The sequence below is a fragment of the Leptonychotes weddellii genome, chromosome 16 (genome assembly GCF_054177405.1).
Source record: "Leptonychotes weddellii isolate Sample4059 chromosome 16, ASM5417740v2, whole genome shotgun sequence".
Lineage (NCBI taxonomy): Eukaryota > Metazoa > Chordata > Mammalia > Carnivora > Phocidae > Leptonychotes > Leptonychotes weddellii.
The window spans coordinates 48,586,385-48,610,840 of record NC_138384.1 but is presented as its reverse complement, the minus strand read 5'-3'; the positions used below and the strand labels follow the sequence as shown (position 1 = coordinate 48,610,840).

At 65.7% G+C, this 24,456-nt stretch overlaps 2 protein-coding genes across 5 annotated transcripts; both read left to right on the top strand.

The window, feature by feature from the left end:
- Nucleotides 1-314: 314 nt before the first annotated feature.
- PPP6R1 (protein phosphatase 6 regulatory subunit 1) lies at nucleotides 315-20,474 on the top strand. Of its 4 annotated transcripts, none has more exons than XM_081807312.1 (24): nucleotides 315-859; nucleotides 8,847-9,079; nucleotides 9,340-9,526; nucleotides 9,629-9,766; nucleotides 9,880-9,945; nucleotides 11,238-11,350; nucleotides 11,456-11,569; nucleotides 11,879-12,041; nucleotides 12,126-12,278; nucleotides 12,427-12,561; nucleotides 13,029-13,093; nucleotides 13,184-13,299; nucleotides 13,382-13,467; nucleotides 13,570-13,659; nucleotides 13,744-13,841; nucleotides 15,928-15,985; nucleotides 16,076-16,257; nucleotides 18,121-18,242; nucleotides 18,327-18,507; nucleotides 18,595-18,665; nucleotides 18,766-18,847; nucleotides 19,215-19,325; nucleotides 19,407-19,478; nucleotides 19,582-20,474. In XM_081807312.1, the coding sequence occupies exons 2-24, from the start codon at nucleotides 8,853-8,855 to the stop codon at nucleotides 19,583-19,585; spliced, it is 2,634 nt and encodes an 877-aa protein (XP_081663438.1). In that variant the 5' UTR covers nucleotides 315-859; nucleotides 8,847-8,852; the 3' UTR covers nucleotides 19,586-20,474. The 4 variants fall into 4 exon arrangements, with proteins under 4 accessions (XP_081663438.1, XP_006749868.3, XP_081663439.1 ...); XM_081807311.1 differs by lacking the exon at nucleotides 315-859 and adding an exon at nucleotides 1,894-2,589; XM_006749805.3 differs by lacking the exons at nucleotides 315-859; nucleotides 19,582-20,474 and adding an exon at nucleotides 1,892-2,589 and having other exon boundaries at nucleotides 19,407-19,482.
- Nucleotides 20,475-20,554: 80 nt separating this feature from the next.
- On the top strand, nucleotides 20,555-24,456 carry TMEM86B (transmembrane protein 86B). The gene is made up of 3 exons (XM_006749809.2): nucleotides 20,555-22,807; nucleotides 23,056-23,299; nucleotides 23,829-24,456. Exons 1-3 carry the CDS (start codon nucleotides 22,487-22,489, stop codon nucleotides 24,209-24,211), a joined length of 948 nt encoding a protein of 315 aa, XP_006749872.2. The 5' UTR covers nucleotides 20,555-22,486; the 3' UTR covers nucleotides 24,212-24,456.

The following is a 24,456-nucleotide window of genomic DNA, read 5'->3' as shown; positions in this document are numbered from 1 at the left end:
ACGAGACGGAGTAGCGAATGGATTTCCAAAAGGAGCGAGCGGGAAGAGAAATCCTGGAGCAGGATTTACTCTGCACTTTGGAACGGAGTCGTAGAGAAACGCCGGCGGCGCGCAGTGGCGCTTGCGCATTGGGTTGTCTGGGTTTATTCGGGGAGAGACCGTTGGCCCAAACCAGCGCAAGCGCATCTGCGCCCTGCGCCGGCGGGGCCGGTAGGGAGCGGCCGGGCCTCCGCGCGCACGCGCACTGCCGGGCCCGGGCGCGCGGCCTCCGCGCACCGGGACGGCGGCGGGTGGGCGGGGCTTCCTGCGTGCCCCTGCGCTAGGGGATTATGGGATAGTGGCGGACGGAGCCGGGCGTCGGAGGCCCCGAGCGGACTGCAGAGCCCGGAGATCCAGCCGGTTTGGGGAAAGGGGCGGCCAGGGAGGTGGGCCCCGGCTTCCGTCGGCCGCTGCTCAGCGCCGCGGCCTGTCCGGACTGTGCAGGGAAGCGTCTTCCCTGACCGGCCTTTGCTTTCCCGCGCCGCACCGGGCCGGCCCGGGCCAGCCGGGGCGACTTCCCCGCCGAGGGCCTCCGTGGGCCTCGCGACCGCGCTGACCTCCCCGCGCTCCCCGGCCGCCGGCGGGCCCCGAACCTCCGCCTCCGTCCGCTCGCAGCCGGCGCCGCCCCCCGAAGCCCGCGGCTCGGCGCGCCGGGGTCCCCCCCCCAGGCCCGAAGGCGCGTGCGCGAGCGCGAGCCCCCGCCGCCGCCCCCCGCCCCCTCATACCGGGCCCCTGAGCAGGGGCCGGAGCCTCCGGCGGCGGGGCGGGGGGGGCGCCCCGATGAGCCCCGAGTGCGAGGAGCCGCCGCCCCCCCGCGCAGGTGAGCGGCCGCCGCGGGCCCCCCACCCCTCCCGCACCTGCTCCCCCTCAGTCCGCGGGACACCTCCCCCCGCGCCCCAAGTTCCTTAGTCTCCTCGCAGCAGCCCACCTCCCCAGTCTCTCCTCCAGTCCAACTTACCCTCCTCGGACCCAGCCCCACAGCCCTGGGTCTTCTCCACCGTTTCCTTCCCGGCCCCCTCCCCTGGAGCACCCCCTTCCTGCTCTCAGCCTCCCCGGCCCGGGCTCAGGCCCCACCGGAGCAGTAGGGCGCTCCCTGCCCCCTGCCCGGCTGAACGTGTGTGGAGGGCCCGGGAAGCGGCCCCATTTCTGTGAGGGCAGGCGGCGGAGGGAGGGGACATAAAGGCCCGGCCGGACGGTCACAATTAGTGATGTTGTGATGGAGGTAGCTCGGGCCTGCGGGCGGCTGCGGAGGGCCCGGTGAGGCTGGCTCAGCGCTGGCGCTTGCTGTTTGGGAGGGACAGGAGGGCTTGACAGATGGAGAGTGGGAAGCAGGGCCTTCCGGGTGGAAGGAGCAGCACGTGCAAATCTCTGAAGGTGGGGGCCCGGGACTGGTCGGCAGAAGGGTGGGGAGGGGGAGGACCTTGGTGCCGCCGCCTGTCCAGATCCTTGAATGTGACCTCCGGGTTAGGGTCCTTTCTTGTGTGCTCGTGTGCACCCCAGTGTCTGCGCAGAGGCCACAGAGAGGAACACCGGCCTGAAAGGCAGGAGGTTTCTGCAAGGGAAGCTGTGTTAGGTGTGGTGCGGGGTTCAGAGTTGTAAAGAAACTTGAGTGGGGTGTAGACTGGTGCTGACGTCAGGGCTCTTCTCATTCGGTGGCTCTGGGGATTCGGCGGACTGTCTGGAAGCCTGTAGCAGAATGCAAGGCAGTAGCTCTGACAATGATTACTAGGTTTGGGGTGATCTGTTGCAGTGGCCCTCAGGGACGATTGTGCCCCCCAGGGGACGTTTGGCGATGGCAGGAGACGGCAGAGGTTACAACGAGGGGGGTGCTCCTGGTTACCCGGTGGGTAGAGGCCAGGGATGCTGCTCGCCATCACCCAGTGCACAGGACAGCCCCTCCCCACAGGAGGATCTTCCAGCCCCGAATGTCGGTAGTGCTTCGGGGGAGAAACCCTGCTCTCTTGCTTGGGCATCGTGTAGTTTTGTCTTATCTGCCCTGTTGGCACCCGTCAGCGGCTGTGTGTTCTAAGCTGTGTATTTTGATTTACTTTCGTGTTTTTGGTGATTTTTGTTGGGTCACCTGCTGTTTTTCTGCATTAGAGGAGAACCTGCTGGTTCCCCCCCTCATCCCCCCAACACCAGCACTTTTTTCCAGGATCTGTGGAAAGTGACTTTAGCGGGTCACTTTCCCCTTCTGGATTTCGGTTTTTTATTAATTCAACAAGTGTTTCTAGCTGTCGGTCTGGCCTTCTGCAGAGGGAGGCAGGTGACAGGAGGGGCGAATCCTGTCACAGAGCGCTCAGACGCTGTCATAGGGTGACCACGGAAGCTGTGGAAGCGTGGAGCAGGCCCCTAACGCAGTCAGGGGAGGCTTCCTGGAGGAAGTGGTGTCTGTGCTGAAGCCTGAAGGACCCAGGAGGAGCTATTCAGGCTCCGAGAGCTGGAGGGGAGGCAGAGGGAGCAGCCAGGCAGGGCAGAGGCGAGGGTGCCTACAAGCAGTCAGGTGTGGCGGGAGTGTTGAGCGCCATGCGGGTTGCCGCAAGAGATGAGGTGAGAGAGGCCTGGGAGCTCTGGTGAGAAATAGGGCCTTCCTGGCATCCCTAGCTCACCAGCTCTCTAGGGCAGGCTCAGCACGTGGGGAGTGGGGACACGCCCTCCTTTCCAGGCCAAAGCTCCTTTCTCTTTGAACACTGTTTTATGGGTCTTCCCGTGGGAGGTGCGGTCCTCCAGTCACTGTGAGGTGTCTCCCAAGTGAGGAGGCTGAGGCTCGGTGCTGGTAGGACCTGGTCCAAGGCCACAGGGATTAAATTTGGAGAGGCAGGATTGGAGCCTAGGCTTTTCTGACTTTGGATCACCCTGGAACACCCAAGTCTGCTCCTCCTTGTGTTCCAAGTGCTATTTCAGAGTCAGTTAGTTCTTTTCTTTTTCTCCTGGGAACCCGTAACTGATCCAGGAGATGGTCCTGAATGTGAGCTCTCAGTCCCCTAGGTCCTTGGCCTGGGGTCTACATTCTGTTTCCTAATTATTCTATCCCCGGGGTTGGACCAGAGTGGCCACCTCCCTTGGGAGACTGTGCTTTGGGCTGTCCCCTAACTGGGGATCCCTCCCAGGCTTTCCCAAGCCATGGGAAAGTCCCAGCTCATCGTCCTCTGTGGCTCTGGCCAGGCCCGCCCCTTGTCCCACATGGGCGTCCTGCTGCCCACCCTGCTACGTCTGTGCTGGGTTCTGCGTCCGACACACGCACATGGGGTCCTCCTCAGAGGTCATGGGGTCGCCATTACTGTTATCCTGTCCTTGGAATCCAAGTCCCCTACCCCCTTTCCAGACTTGGCAGAGAGCTGACAGTTGGCTGGGGGGACTTGAGGGAGGTGGTCTCACCGTCCTTGGGCCTGTGGAGCCCTGCAAGGGGCTGGGGCTGGCCTTTCGGTAGTGGGTTCTCTCCCTTCGTAGGGCTCACGTAGCCCGGGTCTCGTCACAGCAGCCTGTGGGCCTGTGATGGCTGAGGGTGGCAGCTCAGGGCAGCTCAGGCCTCCCAGAGGCCTCTGTGCCCTTGACCTCCACTTCTGGGTGCTTTGGGGCCAGGGCAGGCGAGGCAGGGTGGAGGATGAAGGACCTGCCCATGGGCTCCCTGGCAGGCAGAGCTGTGTCTGGGCAGATAGAGGCCGTGGCAGCGGCCGCCCCGGGAGCTGCCCCAGGCCCTGCCGGAGCCAGGGCAGGGGCCGGCAGGCTCTTGAAAGGGCAGCTGGCGTCAGAGCCTAACGACGACCCAGCAGAGCAAGAAACCGGAGGCCATGGTGCCAGGCTGGTGGAGGGAGAGGTCGTTCTCGTGTTTAATGGCTTCCTTTCGCGCTTATGGTTTCCCCTTCTTCCGTTTGCAGCCAGAGTCATGGTTTTCAAACTGCCGCTGAGAGCCAGTGCTAGTCACTTCCGCTTTCTTGAGGGTTGCTCAAAGTTGCATGGGTGGGGGTGGGGTGGGGGTGGCGCCTGCCAGAGCGTCTGAATGACCTGGGCCGCTCAGGCAGATGGGGGGGCAGTCTTTGTCCAGGTTCTCTGTGTTTAGAGCCTTCACCCCCGCGTTCGTGGCTGGCTCCTTCCCTCCTGCTAGGGGTGTCCGGGCTTCCACACGGTCAGGGACCCCTGCCTGAGCTGGCAGTCCTGACAGCGTGGCCCCATTTCACAGATGGGGATGCCAGGTGCTGGGTTCAGTCCGTTAGAGAATGAGAATGGAACCCCCTCTCCTGTCCGTCCTATTCCCAGGGCTTCCAGCAAGTTCTGCTAAGTGGGAAGATGGGGTTGGCCATCAGCACTTGAGAGTGTGTGTGTGTTTAGTTCTTGTGTATCTGCATCTCTGTTCTGTGCAGAGCTTGCGAAGTGATGTTTGTAGGGTGCCCACCACCACCTGCTTGCATCTGGTCCTTGCAGGCTCCTCTGATTTTTGGAGGAGCCACCTGAGGGAGAGTTTAAGGGGCTGCCTGGGTCTGAGTACCCCGCACCACCCAGCACCTCCTGTCTTACTGTGGGCAGCCCCACCCATCACCCCCCCACACCAGTTCTCTGGAAAGCCCGCTTGGGGAAGGAAGCCCTACCTGCCGTACCAAGCGGACCTGCTGTGGAGGTTTGGGGGTGGTGCCTGGAGCCCGGCCCTCTAACTAGGTGCTTTGGAAGCGGGTGGGTCAAGAAGTTCCACCTGTAGTCAGGAGAGCAGGGCAGGCGAGTCCTGCTTCTGCTTCTCGGTGGCCTTGGCTCTGTCCCTGGGGGCCCCTGTCTCCACGGCTGTCGAGTGGGAATCATGATCATGCTTCACCTCCTCGTCTCGGCATGGAGACAGGGTACCCTTGTGGGTGCACAGGGTTTCAGGAGACATGGGCTGGGCCCTGTCCCCACCCTGTCCCTCAGCTGTGGTGCCTCCCTCCCCCACTTAGCTCAGGGACACTGACAGGGATGGTGGGGGAGGGGAACCTAGGCACGCTTTCTGTGCCTCCGCTCTTCTGGATGGAGGCTGCTGTCTTGTAGGAGCTCCCGGTGACTTGGACACACAACAAGGCCTGGGCCCGGCCCTGTCACCGCAGCCTTGGGCAACTGTGGTTTTGTTTTTGGTCATGGTTTTTGTTGAGATGTAATTCGTATGTCGTGTGGTTCATCTATTTAAAGTGCACAAGTCAATGGTTTCTGGTGTATTCAGAACCGTGCAGCCGTCACCGTAGTGGGGTTTTTTTACTGAGGTATAATTCAGAAAAATGTGGACAATTTCAGAACTCTTGGTTGTTTTTATTTTATTTTTTAAAAGATTTTATTGATTTATTTGACAGAGAGAGACACAGCGAGAGAGGGAACACAAGCAGGGGGAGCGGGAGAGGGCGAAGCAGGCTCCCCGCTGAGCAGGGAGTCCGATGCGGGACTCGATCCCAGGACCCCGGGATCGTGACCTGAGCCGAAGGCAGATGCTTAACGACTGAGCCACCCACGTGCCTTGGTTGTTTTTATTTTAAACATGCTTTTCCCAGAAGAAAGTCGCTTACCTGTTAGCAGGTATTCCTCATCCCCACCCCCCACCCCCCTGCACCGGCTTCCCCAGCTCCTGCTTCTGTCCCCGGATTTGTGTCTTCCGGACATTTCTCGTAAACGGAGTCCTGCAACACGTGGTCCTTGGTGACTGGCTTCGTTCACTCTGCGCAGGTGGCCTTTTGAACCCTCTGGTCTCCTCGTCGGGTCCGATGTGGGAGGAGATGGAGTGCTCACCCCACAGAGCTCCTTGCGGCCCTGGGTGGTGGCTGCCCCTTGAGGCGGTTCTGGTCCCGGCTTCCTCCAGCTCAGGACATGTGCCCGCGCGGGCCACCAGTGCTGTGGGGCTGGGCCTTCGTTTTCTCACCTGTGGCATGAGCCCTGTCACGGCCTTGTCATCAAGTGAGGGAGGACGTCCATTAGCTGTGGAAGGGTTCCCGGAGAAGGTCTGGGAGCCGGGCAAAAGGAGGGAGTTGCTGGCTTGCAAAGGAAGGTCGCTGAGCACCTCAGGGTTGGGATGATGTTTGCTCCCAGTGCTCCCTGCCCCCCCCGCCCGCGTGACGGTGGCTTAAAGATGGCTGGGGGGTGACTGGGTGGGAGTGATGTCCTGGCAGGGATGTCGCCTGCTGCCTCAGAGGGGCAGGGGCCTGATAACAGGTGGGGGTACAGAGGGTGTGCCTTTCTGCTGGTGTTTCTGAGGTTGTCGGCCCAGCGAGGATGGTGGTGCCTGTGTGGACCGTTGTCCGGTCAGGGCACGTGCGCTGTGTGACGGCGAACCCGTCGTGTAGGTTTATGGATGTGGGTGGTGGATGGAGGTGGGGCCGCAGGACTGCCCGGCAGGAGACCCCGAGGAGGAGGAGGAGGAGCAGCCCGATACTGGGGCGTCCCAGGCAGGCGAGGCGCAAGAACACAGTTGCTGAGCAGACCCCAGGTGTGGTGTACTCTGCATCCAGAAAGGCCAGTTTGTGGGTGCGGGTGAGGACAGCCAGGGCAGGATTTGGAGGCATTTGACGTGGAGGGAAGCCCCTGGGCGCCTGAGCACAGACCAGACGTGGGCAGGTCCTCGAAGCCAGCTCTGCCTGGAAGCCTGTGCAGTGGAATGCGGAGAGCACAGGGCAGGCCGGAGAGGCGACGGGGCCTGGTCGGGGGGGGGCCGAGCAGGTGGACAGAAGCCCCAAGGTTTCCGGTGGCCGGGGATGGGCGGGGGCGCTGGCACAGCAGGGCTGCGGGGGCCCGGGCCCAGAAGCCTGCGCAAACCTGGGCCTGGGCGGGCAGCTGCCTTGGTGCGCCTCAGCTCCCTCGCCTATCAGATGGGGCCGTCGTGCCTTCCTCAGGGGTGAACGAGCTGAGCCGAGCCGGAGAGCGCCATCAGCACCGCGGCCAGCGCGGCGTGTGGCCGTCCCGTCTGGGTCACAGTCGAGTGATGCCGGGAGGCCTAGGTGCCCAGCGTGGCGCTCGCAGGGACCTCGCAGGAGAGCCCCAGGCTGGGGCGGCACACCCCAAGATGGCACCGCAGGACGACGTGGGAGGAGCTGGGCTGCCGCTTGCTCGGGGAGGGGGAGGTCCCAGGGGAGGCAGGCCTGCCCAGGGGCCCGGCAGGTGTGCACCCTCGGCCGACGTGGCCGGCGGGCGTGTGACAGTGGACGCCGCGGGAGCTGGAGGTCCAAGTGGACGCTGGGCTTGGCCCGAGCGGGGCTGGAAGGCTGGCCGGGCCCTGGGGTCCCGAGTGTGGAGACCTAAGGAGCCTTTTTGGGCATTTGGCCAGGACTGAACATCAGACACTCCAGTTTGTGTTTCAGGAGAGTGGCCAACGTGGGGTGAAGGGCGTAGGGCTAAGGCGCGAGTCCCTGGGGGACGGGGCGTGGGAGCCTCGTGGATGTCCCCGCTGCCCCCACTGGTGCCTGGCGCTTGCTGCTGTCTTCCCCGACCATGAGTCCTCCACCTGCAGCCGTCCCGGGTCTGGGGTCACTGCGGGTTTAGAGCCACTTGCTCCCGGTCACGGAGGGTGGGACGGACGCTGGGAGGTGAGTGTCTCCTGCGGAGGCCGGAAGGGAGGGCTGGTGCTGGAGGCGGTGTCTTGAAGGGACCGAGGCTCAGAAGGCCAGTCCTGCCCGAGGCCACACGTGCCCTGCTCTGCCCTGGCCTTAAGTCCCGGCTGCTTCCTGAGTCAGGTCAGAGCTGTGCTCTGCTCTGGGCTGGGGCTCCTTCTGTGGCTGGCGAGTTTTCTGTGGTCGGGGGCTGTGGGCAGACAGGGCGAGGGAGGGCACGTAGGAGAAGGACTGCCATCTGTGGGTCCGGGAGGTGCCCGGGGCCTCTCGGTCTGTCCTCCGTGGCCTCTGCCTCCAGTGGTCTCCGCGAGGCAGGTGACGCGTGTCAGCTCTGGCCCCCCGCCTGTGTGGTGCTGGGAGCCCCCGACTTCCTGGCAGTGGGGCGGCAACAGCCCCTCCGAGGGGCATGTGGGTGCTCTGCGGTGGGGACAGAGAGAGTGGGAACGCGTGGGCGGGGAGCTTGGTGGCACGTGCAGGGCGGGCCTCGCGCTGGTCTGGACGGGGAGCCCGTAGGCCCCTCAGAGGAGCGTCTGGGTGCGTGTGCACAGGGAGCACCTAGTGGGAGCTCCCGGTGTGGTGCTCCCGACAGCAGCTAGCCACCTGTGCTGGGGTGGGTCGGGGCACGCAGGGTCCCGGTGCTGGCTGGGGACCAGGGCGCCGTTCTGCAGGGGCTGCGAGACAGCCTTGTCCTCCTCCCCACCGAGTCACTGACCGTCCTGGCTCCTTTGGGCCCCGTCAGGGGCTCTTCTGAAAGGCCCTCCTCCCCCACTTGTCCTCTTCCTTGTCCAGCCACTGGGTGGGGGGTTGGGTGTGTTTGTGTGTGTGCAGCATCCAGGCAACAGCCACAGCCTGGGGACATCTTAGACTTCCCCCTGCCACCGCCCCACGCCCCGCATGTGGTGAGTTGCCATGTTGGGAGGCAGCCGCGGGCTGGCGGCCATGGGGCATTTGAATTTGTTCAGTGAGTCCGATGCCCGAGGCTTCAGGAGAGCATGGTTCCAGCCCCGCCCCTGGGGGGTCCCTGCCCAGACGGGGGACGGAGGACGACAGGATCGCGATGGCTCTGCGCAGGGCTCTCCTTTGTGGGGCCTGGGGGCCGAGGGGCGGTCAGGATGGGCAACTGGCCTGCGCCGTGAAGTGACCCCTGGACTCCAGGGTGGCCTGGCAGGCTGTCACGGTCGTCCGGGTGATCGGTGGCTGAGGTGGAGGGTGTGGGGCAGGCAGGGCCCGGCGTGTGACCCGCAGCCCTGCCCTCAGGGCGCCATGTTTTGGAAGTTTGACCTGCACACGAGCTCACACCTGGACACGCTTCTGGAGCGGGAGGACCTGAGTCTGCCCGAGCTCCTGGATGAGGAGGACGTGCTGCAGGAGTGCAAGGTCGTCAACCGCAAGCTACTGGACTTCCTGCTGCAGCCGCCGCACCTGCAGGCCATGGTGGCCTGGGTCACCCAGGAGCCGCCGGCCAGTGGCGAGGAGCGGCTGCGCTACAAGTGAGCCCCTGCCCGTTCGGCCCCCGGGGCTGCCCCGGCCTGCTGCTCCTGGCGCCTCCCGGGTGGGCTGCTGGGCCTGTGCGGGTGCGGGAGGGGTGGCGAGGGATGAAGTGGGGTCTCAGGGAAGGTCGGCTGGAGCCCTGGGGGCCGTGGGAGCCACGTGTGGGTTCCGACGGGAGGGCGTGGGGGGCGGCGGGGATGGGCAGCCAGCTTCCCTGGCATCGGCCACCCTTTCTGGATGTGAACCGCCCCCCCCCCAGGTACCCCAGCGTGGCCTGTGAGATCCTGACCTCAGACGTGCCCCAGATCAACGACGCGCTGGGCGCCGACGAGGCCCTCCTGAACCGGCTCTACGGCTTCCTGCAGAGCAGAAGCAGCCTCAACCCCCTGCTGGCCAGCTTCTTCAGCAAGGTCATGGGCGTCCTTATCAACCGCAAGACGGACCAGGTACCGCCAACCCGAAGCCCCGGCCGGTGTGCAGGCAGGTGAGCAGGCGGGCACAGGCCCCGGGCCCTGCCGTGTGACGCGTGCTGTCCCTCCCGTCCCCAGCTCGTGTCCTTCCTGCGGAAGAAGGACGACTTCGTGGACCTGCTGCTGCAGCATATCGGCACCTCGGCCATCATGGACCTCCTGCTGCGTCTCCTCACCTGCGTGGAGCGTCCACAGCTGAGGCAGGACGTGGTCAACGTGAGCGTGGGGCTGTGGGGGGGCCCGGGGAGGGCCGGAGGAGGGCACTGGGCTGGGGGGGCACCGGGGAGGGCGGGCCGTGAGTGGCCGCCCACCTTCCTTCTCACCCCCAGTGGCTCAACGAGGAGAAGATTGTGCAGCGGCTTATAGAACAGATCCACCCGTCAAAGGATGACAGTGTGAGTGTTCTCTCCTAGCCTGCCCGCCCAGCTGTGGCCCGGCCTCTCGCCCCCCTCCCTCCCTGGAAGGTGAACTGTTGAGGAAGGACGCGATTGGTGCTGTGTGTGCTCGTCCTTCCAGTCTGTCACTGACAGGGCTCTTGCCGCCCACGGGGAGCGCATCTCATGAGCCAGGAGCTTGGCCCAGCGTCTCCTGATGGGTCAGGGGTCTGCGCAGGGCTCCAGCCTGGCCCCCTCCATGCCAGCCTTCCAGGGGCCCCTTCCCCGCTCCCCACTCCTCTGCTGAGTGGGGCCTGTCAGCTTCTCGAGTCTCTTGTCCTTGGGTACACCCTGCTTGTTCTTCAGCAAATCCATGCAGAGGCCCCACATTCTCACTGCAGCCGGGGGGGGGGGTCTCGCCTTGTCTTCCGGGGCTGCTGGCTTACAGAGCAGAGCTCCACAGGTGCGGGTAGGTACCCCAGGCATGCGGCCAGCAGGGTGAGGACCACTCAGGCCCAGGGGCGGGGGGCGTCCGTGATGGGCTCTGAAGTGCGGCCCATGGCCTGGACGGGTCTGGGGTCTGCGCAGGTGGGCGCTGGTAGCTCCCTGTTGGGTTAGACTCGGAGTCCCGCTCGAGTTTCTTTCTGGGTTTTTCCTGGAACAGCTTTATCCAGATAGAGATTACGTACCACACGGGTCAGTTGTTTAAAGTATAGCGCACAGCGGCTTTTGGCGTAATCACAAAATTGTCCCGTTATTACCACGTGGGTTTGGGAGTATTTTTTTGTTACTCCAAAAAGGAAAGCCCGTGTCCTTTAGCTGTACACTGTTGCGCTCGTGGTCCCCCTGTCACCCCAGGCAGCGTTCTGTCTCTGGGCTTGCATCTGCTGGACTTGTTGCGTAAACGCAGTCACACCGTACTTGGTCTGCGTGTCTGGCCTCTGCCTCAGCACCAGGTGTCCGTGTTCATCCGTGTGCTTCATCCCGTCCTGAGGCTGAGGGGTGTTCACAGGAGCTTGTCTGCTCACCAGTCGGTGGACGTTGGGGTCGCCCCCGCCCCGGCTGCAGCAGATGGTGTGGGGTGTGGGATGTCCCCTTCTGCAGAAAGTTTTCCGGGGACTCTCAGTTCCTCGCCATGTCCTCTTCCAGTGTTTGGTACCTTGTGTCCGTACCCTGGGCACCTGCGTCCCTGTCTCTGTGACCCTTCTCTCGGTCCTGAGGGCCAGGTGTCAGCTCCCAAGTAGTCCTGAAAGCAGGACACGGAGGGCCTGGCAGCCAGGCTGGTGTCCTCAGCTCTCTCTTTGCCTCCGCAGCAACATTCCAACGCATCCCAGTCCCTGTGCGACATCATCCGCCTGAGCCGGGAGCAGATGATCCAGGTCCAGGACAGCCCGGAGCCCGACCAGCTGTTGGCCACCCTGGAGAAGTGGGTTTGTGGTTCCGAGACCCAGGGCAGGAAGCTGTCCAGGGCCCTTCCGCGTGGCCCCCATGCCGACCCCACCCTTATCCCTCGTCCTGACCCCTGTCCCAGGCAGGAGACGATCGAGCAGCTCCTGAGCAACATGCTGGAGGGGGAGCAGAGCCAGTCTGTCATCGTGAGTGGGATCCAGGTGCTGCTGACCCTGCTGGAGCCCAGAAGGCCAAGGTGAGGGGGGCCAGCCTCCCCGGTGGCCGTGCAATCCCTCGGAGCCCTGCCCTTCCATACAGAGGTGAAGGTCATGGGGACACGGTCTCTGCAAGTGGTCTCCCGTCTCGGTGGTCACTTGGTCCTGGGAGAGGAGTCCTCCGCTCCCGTCTGAGGCTGCGTATACCGTCTGTAGCTTTGAGCTGGCGGGCGTTGCCCGAAACGATGGGGCCTTGCGCTGCACTTCGCCGGGGAGCAGCGTGTCCCTTCCTGATGTGCTGCACGAGTGCGTATCACACACACAGGCCTGCCTCCTGTCCCCTCCTGCAGGTCCGAGTCTGTGACCGTGAACAACTTCTTCAGCAGCATGGACGGACAGCTGGAGCTCCTGGCCCAGGCGACCCTGGACAGCACCACGTCCAGCGTGGGCGTCCTGCACGCCCTGCGCCCACGGCTCGGCCATTTCCACCAGCTCCTGCTTGAGCCCCCCGAGGTGGGCCGGGAGGCCAAGGAGGCAGGGTGGCAGGGAGGGCGGCCCATGGTTCTGGGCAGTGCTGAGCCACCCCTGTGCCCGTAGCTGGAGCCGCTGCGAACTACGTGGGGCAGCCTGGCCCCGCCGCTGGGCAACACCCGGCTGCATGTGGTCAAGCTGCTGGCCAGCGCTCTGAGCGCCAACGATGCGGCCCTGACCCAGGAGCTCCTGGCGCTGGACGTGCCCAACACCATGCTGGTGCGGAGGGACGGGGGGTGCAGGGGGCCCTGGGTGGGGAGAGTGGGGGTGGGGAGCAGCGGGGGCACGGGACAGCCCCTGGGCGGGGTGCAGAGGGTGGGGTGGGTGGAGGGGCCTTTCGGTGCCAGCCTGCGGTGCCCCCACCCAGGACCTCTTCTTCCACTATATGTTCAACAACTTCCTGCATGCCCAAGTGGAGTTGTGTGTGAGTGCCCTGCTGAGCACTGCACCTCCCTCCGACAGTGGCCTCGAGATAGCTGCCCCGAGCCCCGTCCTGAAACACGTGAGCTGGGGCTCCCGGGCCCCCCTCTCTGTCCCCGGGTCCCCCTGCTGGTGCTCACTAGGCAGCTTCACGGGTGGGGGGCTGGGGGCTCGCTCGGCCTTGTCCTTAGGTCCGTCGGGGCAAGACGGAGGGTGCCGAGCAGGTAGGTGCAGGTAGGGGTGCCCTCGGGAGGCAGCGGGTGTCCTCTGGGGTAACGGCCGCCAGGCCCGGGGGGGTGCCTCCCGGCACGGAGCCCAGGGCCTCAGGGAGGAGCTGTTGAGCAGCACGGCCACTTGGGCATCGTGGCCGTCACTGGTGGGCGGCGGCGGGACGACTCCAGGTTTGCTGTGTACGTGGAGGGTGGAGGTAGAGCGGGAGCCGGACAGACCGAGGGGCCGGGGGACGTGTCCGGGGGTGCGGGGGGCGCAGGCGGTCCTGGAGGGGCGTGCCCCGGCCCCGGCCCGCCCCCACGGCCCCCCTTCCCTCAGCTGCTGCAGCAGTGCCGCCTGGTGGAGCGCATCCTGACCTCCTGGGAGGAGAACGACCTCGTGCAGTGAGCACCGGGGACCGCCTGCGTGGGCGGGGGACGGGGGCGGCCCGGGGCACACGGGCCGGTCCAGCTGTGGCCTCTGATGTCGCCCAGGTCTGCCGGGGGCCCCCGCAAAGGCTACATGGGCCACCTGACGAGACTGGCCAACGCTCTGGTGCAGAACACAGAGAAGGGGCCCAACGCCGAGCAGCTGGGCTGGCTGCTGAAGGGTGAGGGCCAGGGCTGCAGGCGGGGGCGTGGGCAGGGGTGCAGGCCGGGGGCCTCACGCCCCGTCTCCTCCCCGCTGAGCAGAGCTGCCCAGAGAGCAGCAGGAGCGGTGGGAGGCCTTCGTGTCTGGAGCCCTGGCAGAGACCAACAAGAGGAACGCCGTGGACCTGGTGAGGCGGCTCTGCCCTGTGTCGCGGGTCTGTCCTCCGCCCGTACCCCCCGCAGCCGCACCCTGCCCGTCCCGGCCCTCACCCCGCCCGCCCCCTGCCCAGGTGAGCACCCACCACCTGCACTCCTCCAGCGACGACGAGGACGACCGGCTCAAGGAGTTCAATTTCCCTGAGGAGGCAGTGTTGCAGCAGGTGGGTGGGCGGCCCGGCGGGCGCGGGGGGCTGCCCTGCCCGGGCTGCCCGGCCCCACCCACCCTTGACCGCGCCCCCCCGCAGGCCTTCATGGACTTCCAGATGCAGCGCATGACCTCGGCCTTCATCGACCACTTTGGCTTCAATGATGAGGAGTTTGGGGAGCAGGAGGAGAGTGTGAAGTGAGTGTGGCCTTCTGTGGGAGGGCGGGGGCTCAGGAGACAGCAGGTCGGCGCACCGCCCTTGCCGGCCCCGTGGCTTCTCCTGCCCGCCTTGCCGTGTCCTCCCTGCTCCCACGCGTGGCGTGCCTGCCGGTCCTAGCGTCTGCGCTCAGCCTGACAGGGGCCAGTCCCGGCTCCCGGCTCCTCTGTCCCCTCCTTGCGGGGCAGTGGCTGAGGGTCTGGAGTGAGAGCGAGGTGGGCAGGCCGTGGTCTGGGAGGGAGCTCAGCCCGCGAGGCCCCTGAGGGGAGAGCCATCAGAGCAGAAGACGTTGCTCTGAAGGAGTCTGGGACGGTCCGAGGGAAAGCGGAAGGACCGCCGGAGGGCAGGACAGGAGCGATCTGAGTCTGATGGTGCAGGAATCCGGTGGAGAGGGGTCCAGCTGGCCCCTTAGGGGCGGGCTGGGGGCGGCCGGGGGTGGGGTCCGGGGACAGGCAAGAGGGGCCTCAGCTGCCCCTGGGGTCCCCATCTGCTTCATCACGGTACTTGTGCACTGTGTGCCCACCATCACCCTGTGCTCAGGGCTGAGGAGCCTCTTTACAGCTGGGGAGACTGAGGCACGTGCTGGTCGGTGTGGGAGCAGGATCGCCCCTGTGCAGCTCCGTGACGGGCTGTGGTCAGCTGCTGGCCTGCCCTGCCGGACAGAGGTCCCCTCGGGGGCAGACGTGAGCTCTGTGTCTGCTGCCCTGCCCAGCCCCGGGCCCGGTGCCTGGAAGGCGGGGGCCCCAGAGCAGACGCCGCCCGAGGGAGGACAGACCGACCGCTCGGGGGGTGGCGTCGGCACAGCCGACTGTCCTTGTGGACGAGACTGGGTTGTCTTGTCTATCACGTAATTCCCAGTGGGGTTGGGAACTTCATAAAAACCGTGAAAGCCGTGAAGCGTTCTAGGACGGAGAGCAGATGAGTGTTTTTACAGCTCTGGGGCTGAAGATACCGGCCCGCAGGACTCGGGTGGCCCGGGTCGGCTGCCGTGCCCGGGGCCCCGCTCTGCCCGGCGCTGCGCGCTTCGGCGGCAGAGGTCGAGGGGACGCGGTGCGGACGCCGAGGCGGCACTCAGCTTCTTCACCCCGCTTTGTGGCCCAGCGTTTCCCGAAGTAGACAGACGATAGAACACGGGGACAGAGTGCGGACCCCATACAGACAGACCAACCGACGGCCCCGGAGGAAAAGGGGGCAAAGCACAAGGGTCCTGGGCCTTGAGGGAGTATGAGGAAGGCTCTCGTCAGTGGTTCCTGGCCGTACTTAGCACAGGAATCGTGCTTCTGCGAGGCTTTCCGAAAGAGAGCGGCGCCGGGGGACCGGGTGTTGTCGGCCTCAGCGGAAGGCTGGGGGCCGCCCCTACCCTTGGGGCCTCGAGGCCAGGATCCCAGCTGCAGACCGGGCATCTGGGCTGGGGCGGGCTGTGCGGCCCCGCGCTCGGTGGAGGGGTTTTCGCAGACCAGCGACAGCGTCCGGGCATGCGGCGCTGCAGGCCCCGCTGGAGACGGGCAGGATGACGGTTACGCCCCGGCCGTGGCCAGTCTCTCCTTCGGTGTTGTTTCTTGGACTTGAAGGCCCGGGGGCCTAGGGCAGCACAGAACAGAGGCAGGGATAGACGGCTGGGCCGCACACGCCTCTGGCTCGATTCCCGGCTGCCGCCCCGGTGGGTGAAGGCCCCGTGAGCCCTGAACCCTCGCTCCTGGGGGAGGTGGGCACCTGGATGGTGGCCTTAAGTCCCAACGGTGCTTGTCCAGGTAGATGCTGTCTGTGTCTTAGCATGGAGAGAACCAGGTTGAGACGTGACGTGCTCCATGGCCCGGGCCGAGGCTCCCGTCCCCTCGGGGCATCCGTGCGAGGGCTGGGGCAGGCGGGTGCTCTCAGCTGCCCGCTGCCAGTCAGCAGCTCCACAGGTGGCCGGAGGGGGTCACGGCGCTGACGTGAGGCCACAGACGAACTGTAGCCAGTAGGCGGACTTGCAGATGCAGGAGGGCGAGCGGCGAGGGTGCGTTGAGCGGATGCGGGAGAAGCTTGCCACAGCGGCCGCCTCACCGCCCTGCGCCTCTCTCCTAGCGCGCCTTTCGACAAGACAGCCAACATCACCTTCTCCCTCCACGCCGACGACGAGAACGTGAGTGCTGCCCATCTCTGGTGGTGCGGGGCAGGGGCAGGGGGCGCTGTGGACCGTGCTGCCCACCCCACCCACCCCTGCACCCCACAGCCCAACGCCAACCTGCTGGAGATCTGCTACAAGGACCGCATCCAGCAGTTCGACGACGAGGAGGACGAGGACGAGGACGAGGAGGAGGGCCAGGGCTCCGGGGAGTCCGACGAGGAGGACGGCGCCTGGCAGGGCAGCCAGCTGGCCCCGGGAGCGCGCCGGGGCCAGCCCCCAGCCGTGCGGTGAGTCCCTGAGCCCTGGTGGTCGGCAGCCCGGGTGGAGGAGGAGAGTGAGGGAGTGTGTGTGTCACTCCGGTGAGTTCGGCTGCAAGGGGCGGAGCCCGGCCGGCCCAGGTGTGCGTCCCTCCGTCCCTCCCCTCTGCTCTCCCCAGTCAGCTCGCACTCAGGCCTTCCCGCCGCTCTCTGTGCCTTCGTGCCAGTAACGGGAGCCGGGCTGAGTGTGGGTGAGCTGGCCCCACGGCCGCCACTCAGTGGTCAGGGCCTCTGCCCCCCCGGACACAGGCAGGTGCCCGCATCCTCCATCCCCACCTGGCCGCTGTGCCCCCGAGGCTGGCGTGGGCCTGACCCGTTCCGCTCGGGAGTCCCCGGCCCGGGCCTGTGTGCGCGTCACTCCCATCCGCTGGGTGGCCCAGCCGGTGAGCCCAAGGCCTCGGTTTGCCCCGTGTTCTCTTCCGGGAGCGTGGGAGTGGTCGTTCCTGCTTTTCACTTTTTTTTTTTTTTTTATTCTTATGTTAATCCTCATACATTACATCATTAGTTCTAGATGAAGTGTTCCATGATTCATTGTTCGTGCACAACACCCAGTGCTCCATGCAGAACGTGCCCTCCTCAATACCCACCACCAGGCCAACCCATCCTCCCACCCCTTGCTTTTCACTTCTCAGTCCCATTTTGGCCTGCGGTCTTGTGTGTGGGGCGAGGCGGGGTCCGGCTCCCCCTGCAGGTGCGAATGCCGGCCCCTCCCTTCCAAGTGCGCTCGGTGCCCTGGCCAGAAGCACTTGGCTGCACGCGCGCGGCTTGGCTCCTGGCCGCTCTGGGACCTCCCTGTCTCGACAGGTGCCGTAGTAGGGCTTGAGATCGGGAAGTGAGTCCTCCGACGTGGCTGTCTGCTTGGGGCCCCTCGAGAGTCCGTGGGACTGTTAGGATCAGCAGGTTAACTTGAGCAGGGAAGCTGGCTGGGATTGGGAGGGCTTGCCCTGAAGCTGTGTCAGCCCGGGGACCTGGGACCCGCATTCCATCTTCCAGTCCCTGAGCGTGCAACATCCTTCCATTTACTTAGGTCTTTTTTAGAGAATGGGCTTTGTGCTTCCTTTGTTCAAGTTTTTCCTGCGTATTTTACGTAGGTGGAACTTTGAGATTTCCCAAGCGTACAGAAACACGGTGGATGTTTGTACATCGACGTTGGGCTTTGCAGACTCATTCACTGTAACAGTTAACGGATTCCTTGGGGTCTTCGGTCTACAGTCAGGCCATCTGCAAACAGGGTTTCACTCCTTCTTTTCTGGTCTGGAGGCTCTTCACGTCGCGTTCTTGTGTCCTTGCGGTCCCGAGCAGAGGAGGCCCCCGTCTTGCCCCTGACCCTGGGGGGACAGCGGGTCTTCCAGCACTGATGTGATGTGGGTTGTGGGTTTGGGAGATGCCCCTTCTCTCCTCCCGTCTGCTGAGTGTCTTTGTGAATCATCGACCATGTTCAGCGGCGTCCCCTTGGGTTCCTCTCCTGTCAGTAACTGTAAAGACGGCGGGCGGCCGGCTCTTAGCGGCCACGTGGTTTGCTCAGCCGCTCCCTGGCTGGGGGACGTGTGGGCCAGATGGGCCTTCCCCACGGGCTCGGGCCGTGCCTCAGTCCACGTTTAGGCCGCGGTGGTGGAGCGCCTGCTCGTGCTGGACGTTGCCCTCGGGCCGCCCGAGGCGGAGGGGGAGTGTCGGGTCGGCCCTCAGCCCTCAGGGGGAGCCTCCGGGACGAGGCGGAGGTCCCACCTGCCCTCCCACGCCTCCCAGGGAGGCCCCGACCGGCCTGTCCCCGCCCCCACCCCCGCCCCCGCCATCCCTGTGTCAGCGCAGCAGCTGACGGTGGTTTCCGGGCAGGAGTGGAGGCAGCACAGACAGCGAGGAGGACGACGAGGACGACGAGGATGACGGCGATGGCCGTGCGGCTGGTGGGGGGACCGGGCCCCCCTCGCAGCCTAGCCCCGGCCCCCAGCCTCCGGGTGGGTGAAGGCACGGGGGGCGCGGCGGGATGCAGGCGGGCTGGCTGCCTCCTGTGCTCACCCCGCTCCCCGCCCCCCTGCCAGGCCCCAGCTGGACAGCCACCTTTGACCCAGTGCCTACAGACGCCCCGACCGGCCCCCGAGACTCTGGGGAGAAGGAGCCGAGCCCCGGGCTTCTCGCCCCACAGGGGTCCCTCGGCGTACCCCGGGGCCTCCCCGCCCTGAGCCCGGCCGGCCCTGCGGCCCGCACCGCCCTGCAGCTCAGGTGAGGCCGCTGGTGGGCGCCCGGCCTGGGTCCCTTGGGCTGGAGCATGGACCCCAGCTGGCCCTCGGGCTGCCTCTCTCCCCTCAGGTCTCAGGACCCCGCGTCCCTGTCAGCACCTCAGGAAGCCACAGACGGCAGCCAAGTAGCAGAGCCCTCGGGTGAGCGCCGCCACCCAGCCCCGCCCGCTCTCCCCTCGCGCCCTGGCCTTGCGCGCTTGCCGCGCTGAGCCCGGCGTGTCCTGGCCTCTCTCTTGCACAGCCCCCTGCCAGGCCTTGGTCGGCTTCGGGGACCTCCAGGCCACACTCAGAGGGACGCGCTCCACCCCCAGCTCCCTGGACAGGTGACCGGCTGGGGAGCAGCTGCTCTCCGGGGCCCTGGTGGGACCCCCAGGTCTGAGGCACTGCCTCGGCACCCCGTGGCGGCCGAGGGGCCGGTGCTGTGCCCAGGCCCACGTGTGGGTGCCCCGGAGGCCCCTGGAGCTCAGGGCTCCCCACTCAGCCCCAGGGGCAGAAGGGCTTCCAGAAGGGGGGCAGGCAGTATGTGGAGCCCACCTTGAGCTCCTCCTGCCTGCGGTGGCTCCCGGGGTCTCTGATGGGACGGACCGTCCTGGCCACGCACTTCCCTGCAGGCACGAAGGGGCTTAGGGGTGAGGAGGGTTTCGGTGCTGATAACCCTGCTGATACCCACGTACCCCGCCGCCCCCGCAGTGCAACCAGAGACCCTGCTACCTCTGTTCCAGCCCCCGGGGCCTGCCAGCACCCCCAGACCACGGAGGGGGAGAAGAGCCCAGAGCCCTCGGGGCTCCCCCAGAGCCAGAGGTGAGTGCAGGGCGGCCTCCCAGGGCTGCTGGTGTCCTGTGGCGGAGGCCCTGACCTTTCTGTGTCCCTCTCCCCTGGCAGTGCCCAGGCCCTCGAGCCGCCTCCGATGCCCAATGGCTCTGCCCCGGGAGGGCCAGCACCCCTGGGCTCCCAGTGAGTGGCAAGGGCTGGGTGGGTAGCAGATGGGCTGGGGCTGGGCAGGTGGGGGGCCTCGGGGCAGCAGGTTCCTCACATGGGTCTCCCTCTTGGTTCCCAGGTAACTGCCTGGTCCCGGTGGTGGCGGCTAAATCCTCCATACTCCACGCGGACCTTGCCCGAGTGGGGGCAGGGCGGGTCCCACGATGGCCCTGTTGCCCCATCACCCCATCCCCACCTTGTCTGCCCCCACGTTCTCTCTTCTGGACTCCCAGGAGCCAGGTGCCAGGGAGTCAGGCCCCTACCCACCCCCATTTGCACTGAGAAAAGAAATTATGGAGTTTTGTCTCCTAGAATAAAGAAACAATTGAATAGAGAGAAAGGAGAGAGAGAGAGAGAGACCTATATTATATATTATATAGAGAGAGAGAGCGGGTGGGTGGAGAGCCAGGAGGAGGCCCGGCCGGGCGGGCAGCGGGTGAGACCTTCATCCCATCTCGGTGGGGGCTCTGTTGGGGTCCCAAGGTCATTGTCTGCCCTCCCCTCCCACCATGCCCCAGCCTCCGGTGCAGATGCCCACACCCACACTCGGCCCAGGCCCACCTCTGGGGAGGGCTCGAGTGGGGGCCGTGCCTTTGCCCAAACCCTTGCCCTGGACCCTGCACTTTGACCCAGGCTGGGAGATAAAGGACCCTCTGCCTGGCCCTGTTGGCTCTATGGGAGCTGGCGGTCCCCGTCCAAGGGGGTCTCCCCGGTGACATTCCCATGGGGCCCCAATGCACTCACTGAGACCGCCCCCCCCACCCCCCGCACCTCCCATGGGCCCCGGGGCGGGGGGTTGGCAAGGGTCCGGCTGGGGTCCCCTTCCCGTGCCCAAGGATCTGGGGTCCAGCCCAGCTGCCAAGTGACCTTGTCCCAGCTCCCTCTCCCCAGGCTGGTGTGAGTGTGTGTGTGTTCGTGCTGAGCTTCTATTTCATATTGCAAATATAAATAAATAAAGATCGTTTAAGATTCCTGCTCAGACTGTGAGTTCTGGGACCTGGGGCTGGGGGCCTGAGCTGTCCCTGCACCCTGGCTTCCTGGGGCCTTCTGTTCTTCGACGTGGAGCTGGGGTTTGAGCTGTCCCTGTACCCTGGCTTCGGGTTTTGAATAATGGGATCTGGGGATGGGGACCTGGGCTGTCCTTGCACCCTGGACTCCTCAGGCCTTGAATTCTGGGGCACGGCCCGGGGGCCTGAGTTGTCCCTGCACCCTGGCCTCGGACCTTGAGTTCTGGGACCTGGGCCCGGGATCTGAGCTGTCCATGCACCCTGGCTTCACGCCTTGATATCCGGGACCTGGGGCTGGGGACCTGAGCTCTCCCTGCACCCTGGCCTCAGGCCATGAGTTCTGGGACCTGGGGCTAGGCCTGAGCTGTCCTTACACCATGGACTCCTCGGGCCTTGAGTTCTGGGTCGTGGGACTGCGGGCCCATGCTATCTGTGTACTCTGGCCTCTTTGGATTTTGAATTCTGGGACCTGGGACTGGGGACCTGAGCTGTCCCTGCACCCTGGCCTCGGGCTTTGAGTTCTGGGACCTAGGGCTGGGGACCTGAGATGTCCCTGTACCCTGGCCTCCTCGGGTCTCGAGTTCTGGGACCTGGGGCTGGGAGGCTGAGCTGACCCTGTACCCTAGGTTCCTGGGGCTTTGAGTTCTGGGACCTGGGGTTCTGGGCCTGAGCTGTCCCTGCACCCTGGCCTTGGGCCTTGAGTTCTGGGACCTGGAGTTGGGGACCTGAGCTGTCCCTGCACCCTGGCCTCCTCAGGCCTTCAATTCTGGGACCTGAGGCTGGAGTTTTATCTATCCCTGCACCCTGGCCTCCTTGGGCCTTGAGTTCTGGGACCTGGAGTTGGGCGCTTGAGCTGTCCCTACACCCTGCCCTCGGGCCTTGAGTTTGGGACCTGAGGCTGCAGGTCTGGGCTCTCCCTGCACCCTGGCCCCCTCGAGCCTTGTTTCTTGGACTTGGGGCTGGGGGCCTGAGCTATCCTTGCACCCTGGCCGCCTCGGGCTCGAGTTCTGGAAACTGGGGCTCGGGGCCTGAAATGTCCTTGCACCCTGGCCACTCCGACCTTGAGTTCTGGGACCTGTGGCTGGGATTTGAGCTATCCCTGCACCCTGGCTTCTGGCCATGAATAATGGGATCTGGGCTGGGCCCTGAGCTGCCCATGCACCCTGGCCTCGGGGCCCCAGGCCTTCCTCAGCCCCTGTATGTGGCCCTCAGAGAGCTCTTAGGCTCCTGGATCTCCGTGCTCTGCTGAGGGTGGGTCGCTTGTGCTCAGACCAGGAAAGGATGTCCTGGGTGGAGGAGCAGAGTCCTGCCCAGTCTTGTCTGGGGCCTGGTCCCCACGAGCTGTTTCCTGAGGTCCCTTTCGTGCCCTCAGCCCTATGTGTCCCAGGTCCATACACCCTCCAGGAGGTGGCCAGGCCAGCCTCCAGTCTTGGGGAGGGTTTCATGGCTGGGCGACCTTGCAGAAGTGATGTCCCCTGAGCCTGGTCTCCTGTGGTGGTGGAGCACTGGGTGCCTGGGGCTGGCCAGCCCACCAGTTGGGCATATAGTTGGGCACCTGGCTAAACCCTTTCCTGCTAAACCCGGAGTTACAGAGGGGCTGACTGTGCTTGCAGGATGTGCTTGCAAAGCCGCGGCCGGTGCGCAGTGAGGGCCTCGTACGACTCAGCACCAGCACGTTTTCCCTCAGGAGGGTCCGTGGAGGCCGCCTTGGGGGGTGTGTGATGGCCAGAGCTGAGGACAGCAGGGCCAGGGCACAGGAAGGACCCCCGGGCAGCCTGCTGGGGGGACACTGGGTGGGCAGGGGCCTGGGGAGTTTCCATCCTGTCCCGCACTCCGGCCGGGAGGTCCTGCCACTGACCTGAGCCCGGGGCTGATGGCGCTCCCCTGCCCCAGGGTCCCAGGTGCAGGGGAGGGTGTAGGAGTCCTGCACCGGGTCGCTCCTGGTTGGTTGGGCATGGGACACTGGCAGGGGCGTTTATGGCCACACGTCGCCCGGGCAGCAGGGGGAAGCCAGGTCTGGGCCGGGGGGCAGGGTGCCGTGGGGAAGGAGGGACCCCCGCGTCCCCAGTGGGCACCTTATCAGTGGTGTCAGGCGGGGCCATCCCCAGGGCCATCTCCCCAGGCCCTGTTATCAGCCCCGGAGTCCACAGGACGCTCCTCGGGTTAACGTGTAACCACACGCTTCCCCTCCACTCCCGAGGCCACCCGTGCCCACATACGTGCCACTCTGGGGGGTCAGAGGCCGACATGGACGCCTGGGAAGAGGGTCTGCCCGGAAGGCCTTGCCTCTCAGCCCAAGTGAGAGACACCGGGTGTGGGAGGCGGTTAGGCCTGGGCTCCGGGGACCTGAGCAGCCCGCCAGACCGGGGGGCCCTGGGATCCCCGCCCTCGGGAGGCTGGGCTCCCCGCGGACAGCGAGCCAGGTTCCCGGGTGGGGGTGCAGTGGCAGCCCCCCGACCCGAGTCCTGGCCGCGTGGCGCGCCCCCCAGGGGCCGGGAGCTGGCTGGGCTCCAGGGACTCGGTGACCCCCTTGTCTCCCAAAGCAGCCGCGCCCGTGCTGGCGGTTGAGCCCCTTCCTCCTCACCTCTGCTGCCCACTTCCTCCTCTGGATCCCTCAAGACCGGCCATCCTGGGTGAGCGCCCTGGTCAAGTGCCTGCCAGTGCTGTGCCTGGCGGCGGCCCTGCACGTCGGGGGCCGGGGCAGACGGTACCGTGCGCTCCTGCAGGGGGCCCTCCTGTGCTCGGCTGTGGGGGACGCCTGCCTCATCTGGCCCGACGCCTTCCTCCATGGTGAGCGGGGCTGCGTGGTCGCTTGTGGACCCCCACCCAGACACGGACCCCCGCTCCCACAGAGCCCTCCTTCCCCTGGGGGGCTTGGGCGGCAGAGCTTAGAGGGTGTAAGTGGCGTGGAGGGACAGGAAGGGGGGCTTCGGGTGCTACAGTCCGGAGTAGCTGGTCAAGGATGGCCTCACCAAGGAGGTGACGTCTTGAAGAAAGTGCAGGGGCCATGGGAGGAGGGACGGTCCAGGCAGGGAGCCGGCAAGTGCAAAGGCCCTGGGGTGGTCAGCGCAGGTGGGTGGGTGGAGCCAAGTGGGGAGCAGAGCAAAATGGGGAGTTGTAAGCTGAGTAAGGATGGAATGCAGTGTGCCTTTTAAGGTCACTCTGGTGCCAAGGGCAGGGACAGGGGAGCCTGCCCCAGGGAGGCCAGCTGATGCGGGCGATGTAGCCAGGGTGGACACTGCTGCTCGGGGCAGTCCTCGCCCTCAGGCTCTGAGCTGCGAGGTGGCCACGAGGGAGCAACAGGTCCTGTCTCCTCTAGGCATGGCTGCCTTCGCCGTGGCCCACCTGCTCTACCTCTGGGCCTTCGGCCTCAGTCCCCTGCGGCCAGGCCTCCTGCTGCCCATCGCGCTGGTCTCCGTGCCGTATTCCGGCATCCTGCTACTCCACCTCCCCACCAGCATGGCCCCGGCCCTGGCGGCCTACTCCCTGGTCCTGGCCTCCGTGCTGTGGCGTGGCCTGGCCAGGGGCGGCAGCGTCCGCTGGGGGGTCCTGCTCTTCACGTTCTCGGACATGGTGCTGGCCTGGGACACCTTCGCCCAGCCGCTGCCCCACGCCCGCCTGGTGGTCATGACCACCTACTATGCCGCCCAGTTCCTCATAACCCTGTCAGCCTTCCAGAGCCCCAGGCTCAAGACCAACTGACCAGGGGCCCGGACGGACCCGGGCACCCCCTGCCCTCCAGCAAGGCCCCACCAGATGGGACGGGAGGCCCAGGCTCCTGGACTCCTGTCTGCAGGTGCCCATGTGGCTGGAGCCACGGGAGAGCCGTCTGTGGACATCCACATCCACCGCCTGCCTCCATGATCCCAGCCTACCTCTCCTGTGCACCTGCCCCCTTCCCTGTGGCCCTAATCTATTTCGTGCCCAAGTAAAGTGGACATTGGAAC

Bases quoted from the DNA above. Each gene is read 5' to 3' on its own strand.
- TMEM86B (XM_006749809.2), top strand. From the start codon at position 22,487: ATGGCCACACGTCGCCCGGGCAGCAGGGGGAAGCCAGGTCTGGGCCGG. The intron at 22,808-23,055 runs GTGAGAGACACC...CTCCCAAAGCAG, and splicing joins GGCCTTGCCTCTCAGCCCAA to CCGCGCCCGTGCTGGCGGTT. The intron at 23,300-23,828 runs GTGAGCGGGGCT...TGTCTCCTCTAG, and splicing joins GCCCGACGCCTTCCTCCATG to GCATGGCTGCCTTCGCCGTG.
- PPP6R1 (XM_081807311.1), top strand. From the start codon at position 2,566: ATGCGGGTTGCCGCAAGAGATGAG. The intron at 13,660-13,743 runs GTGGGTGGGCGG...GCCCCCCCGCAG, and splicing joins AGGAGGCAGTGTTGCAGCAG to GCCTTCATGGACTTCCAGAT. The intron at 18,508-18,594 runs GTGAGGCCGCTG...CTCTCCCCTCAG, and splicing joins CGCACCGCCCTGCAGCTCAG to GTCTCAGGACCCCGCGTCCC.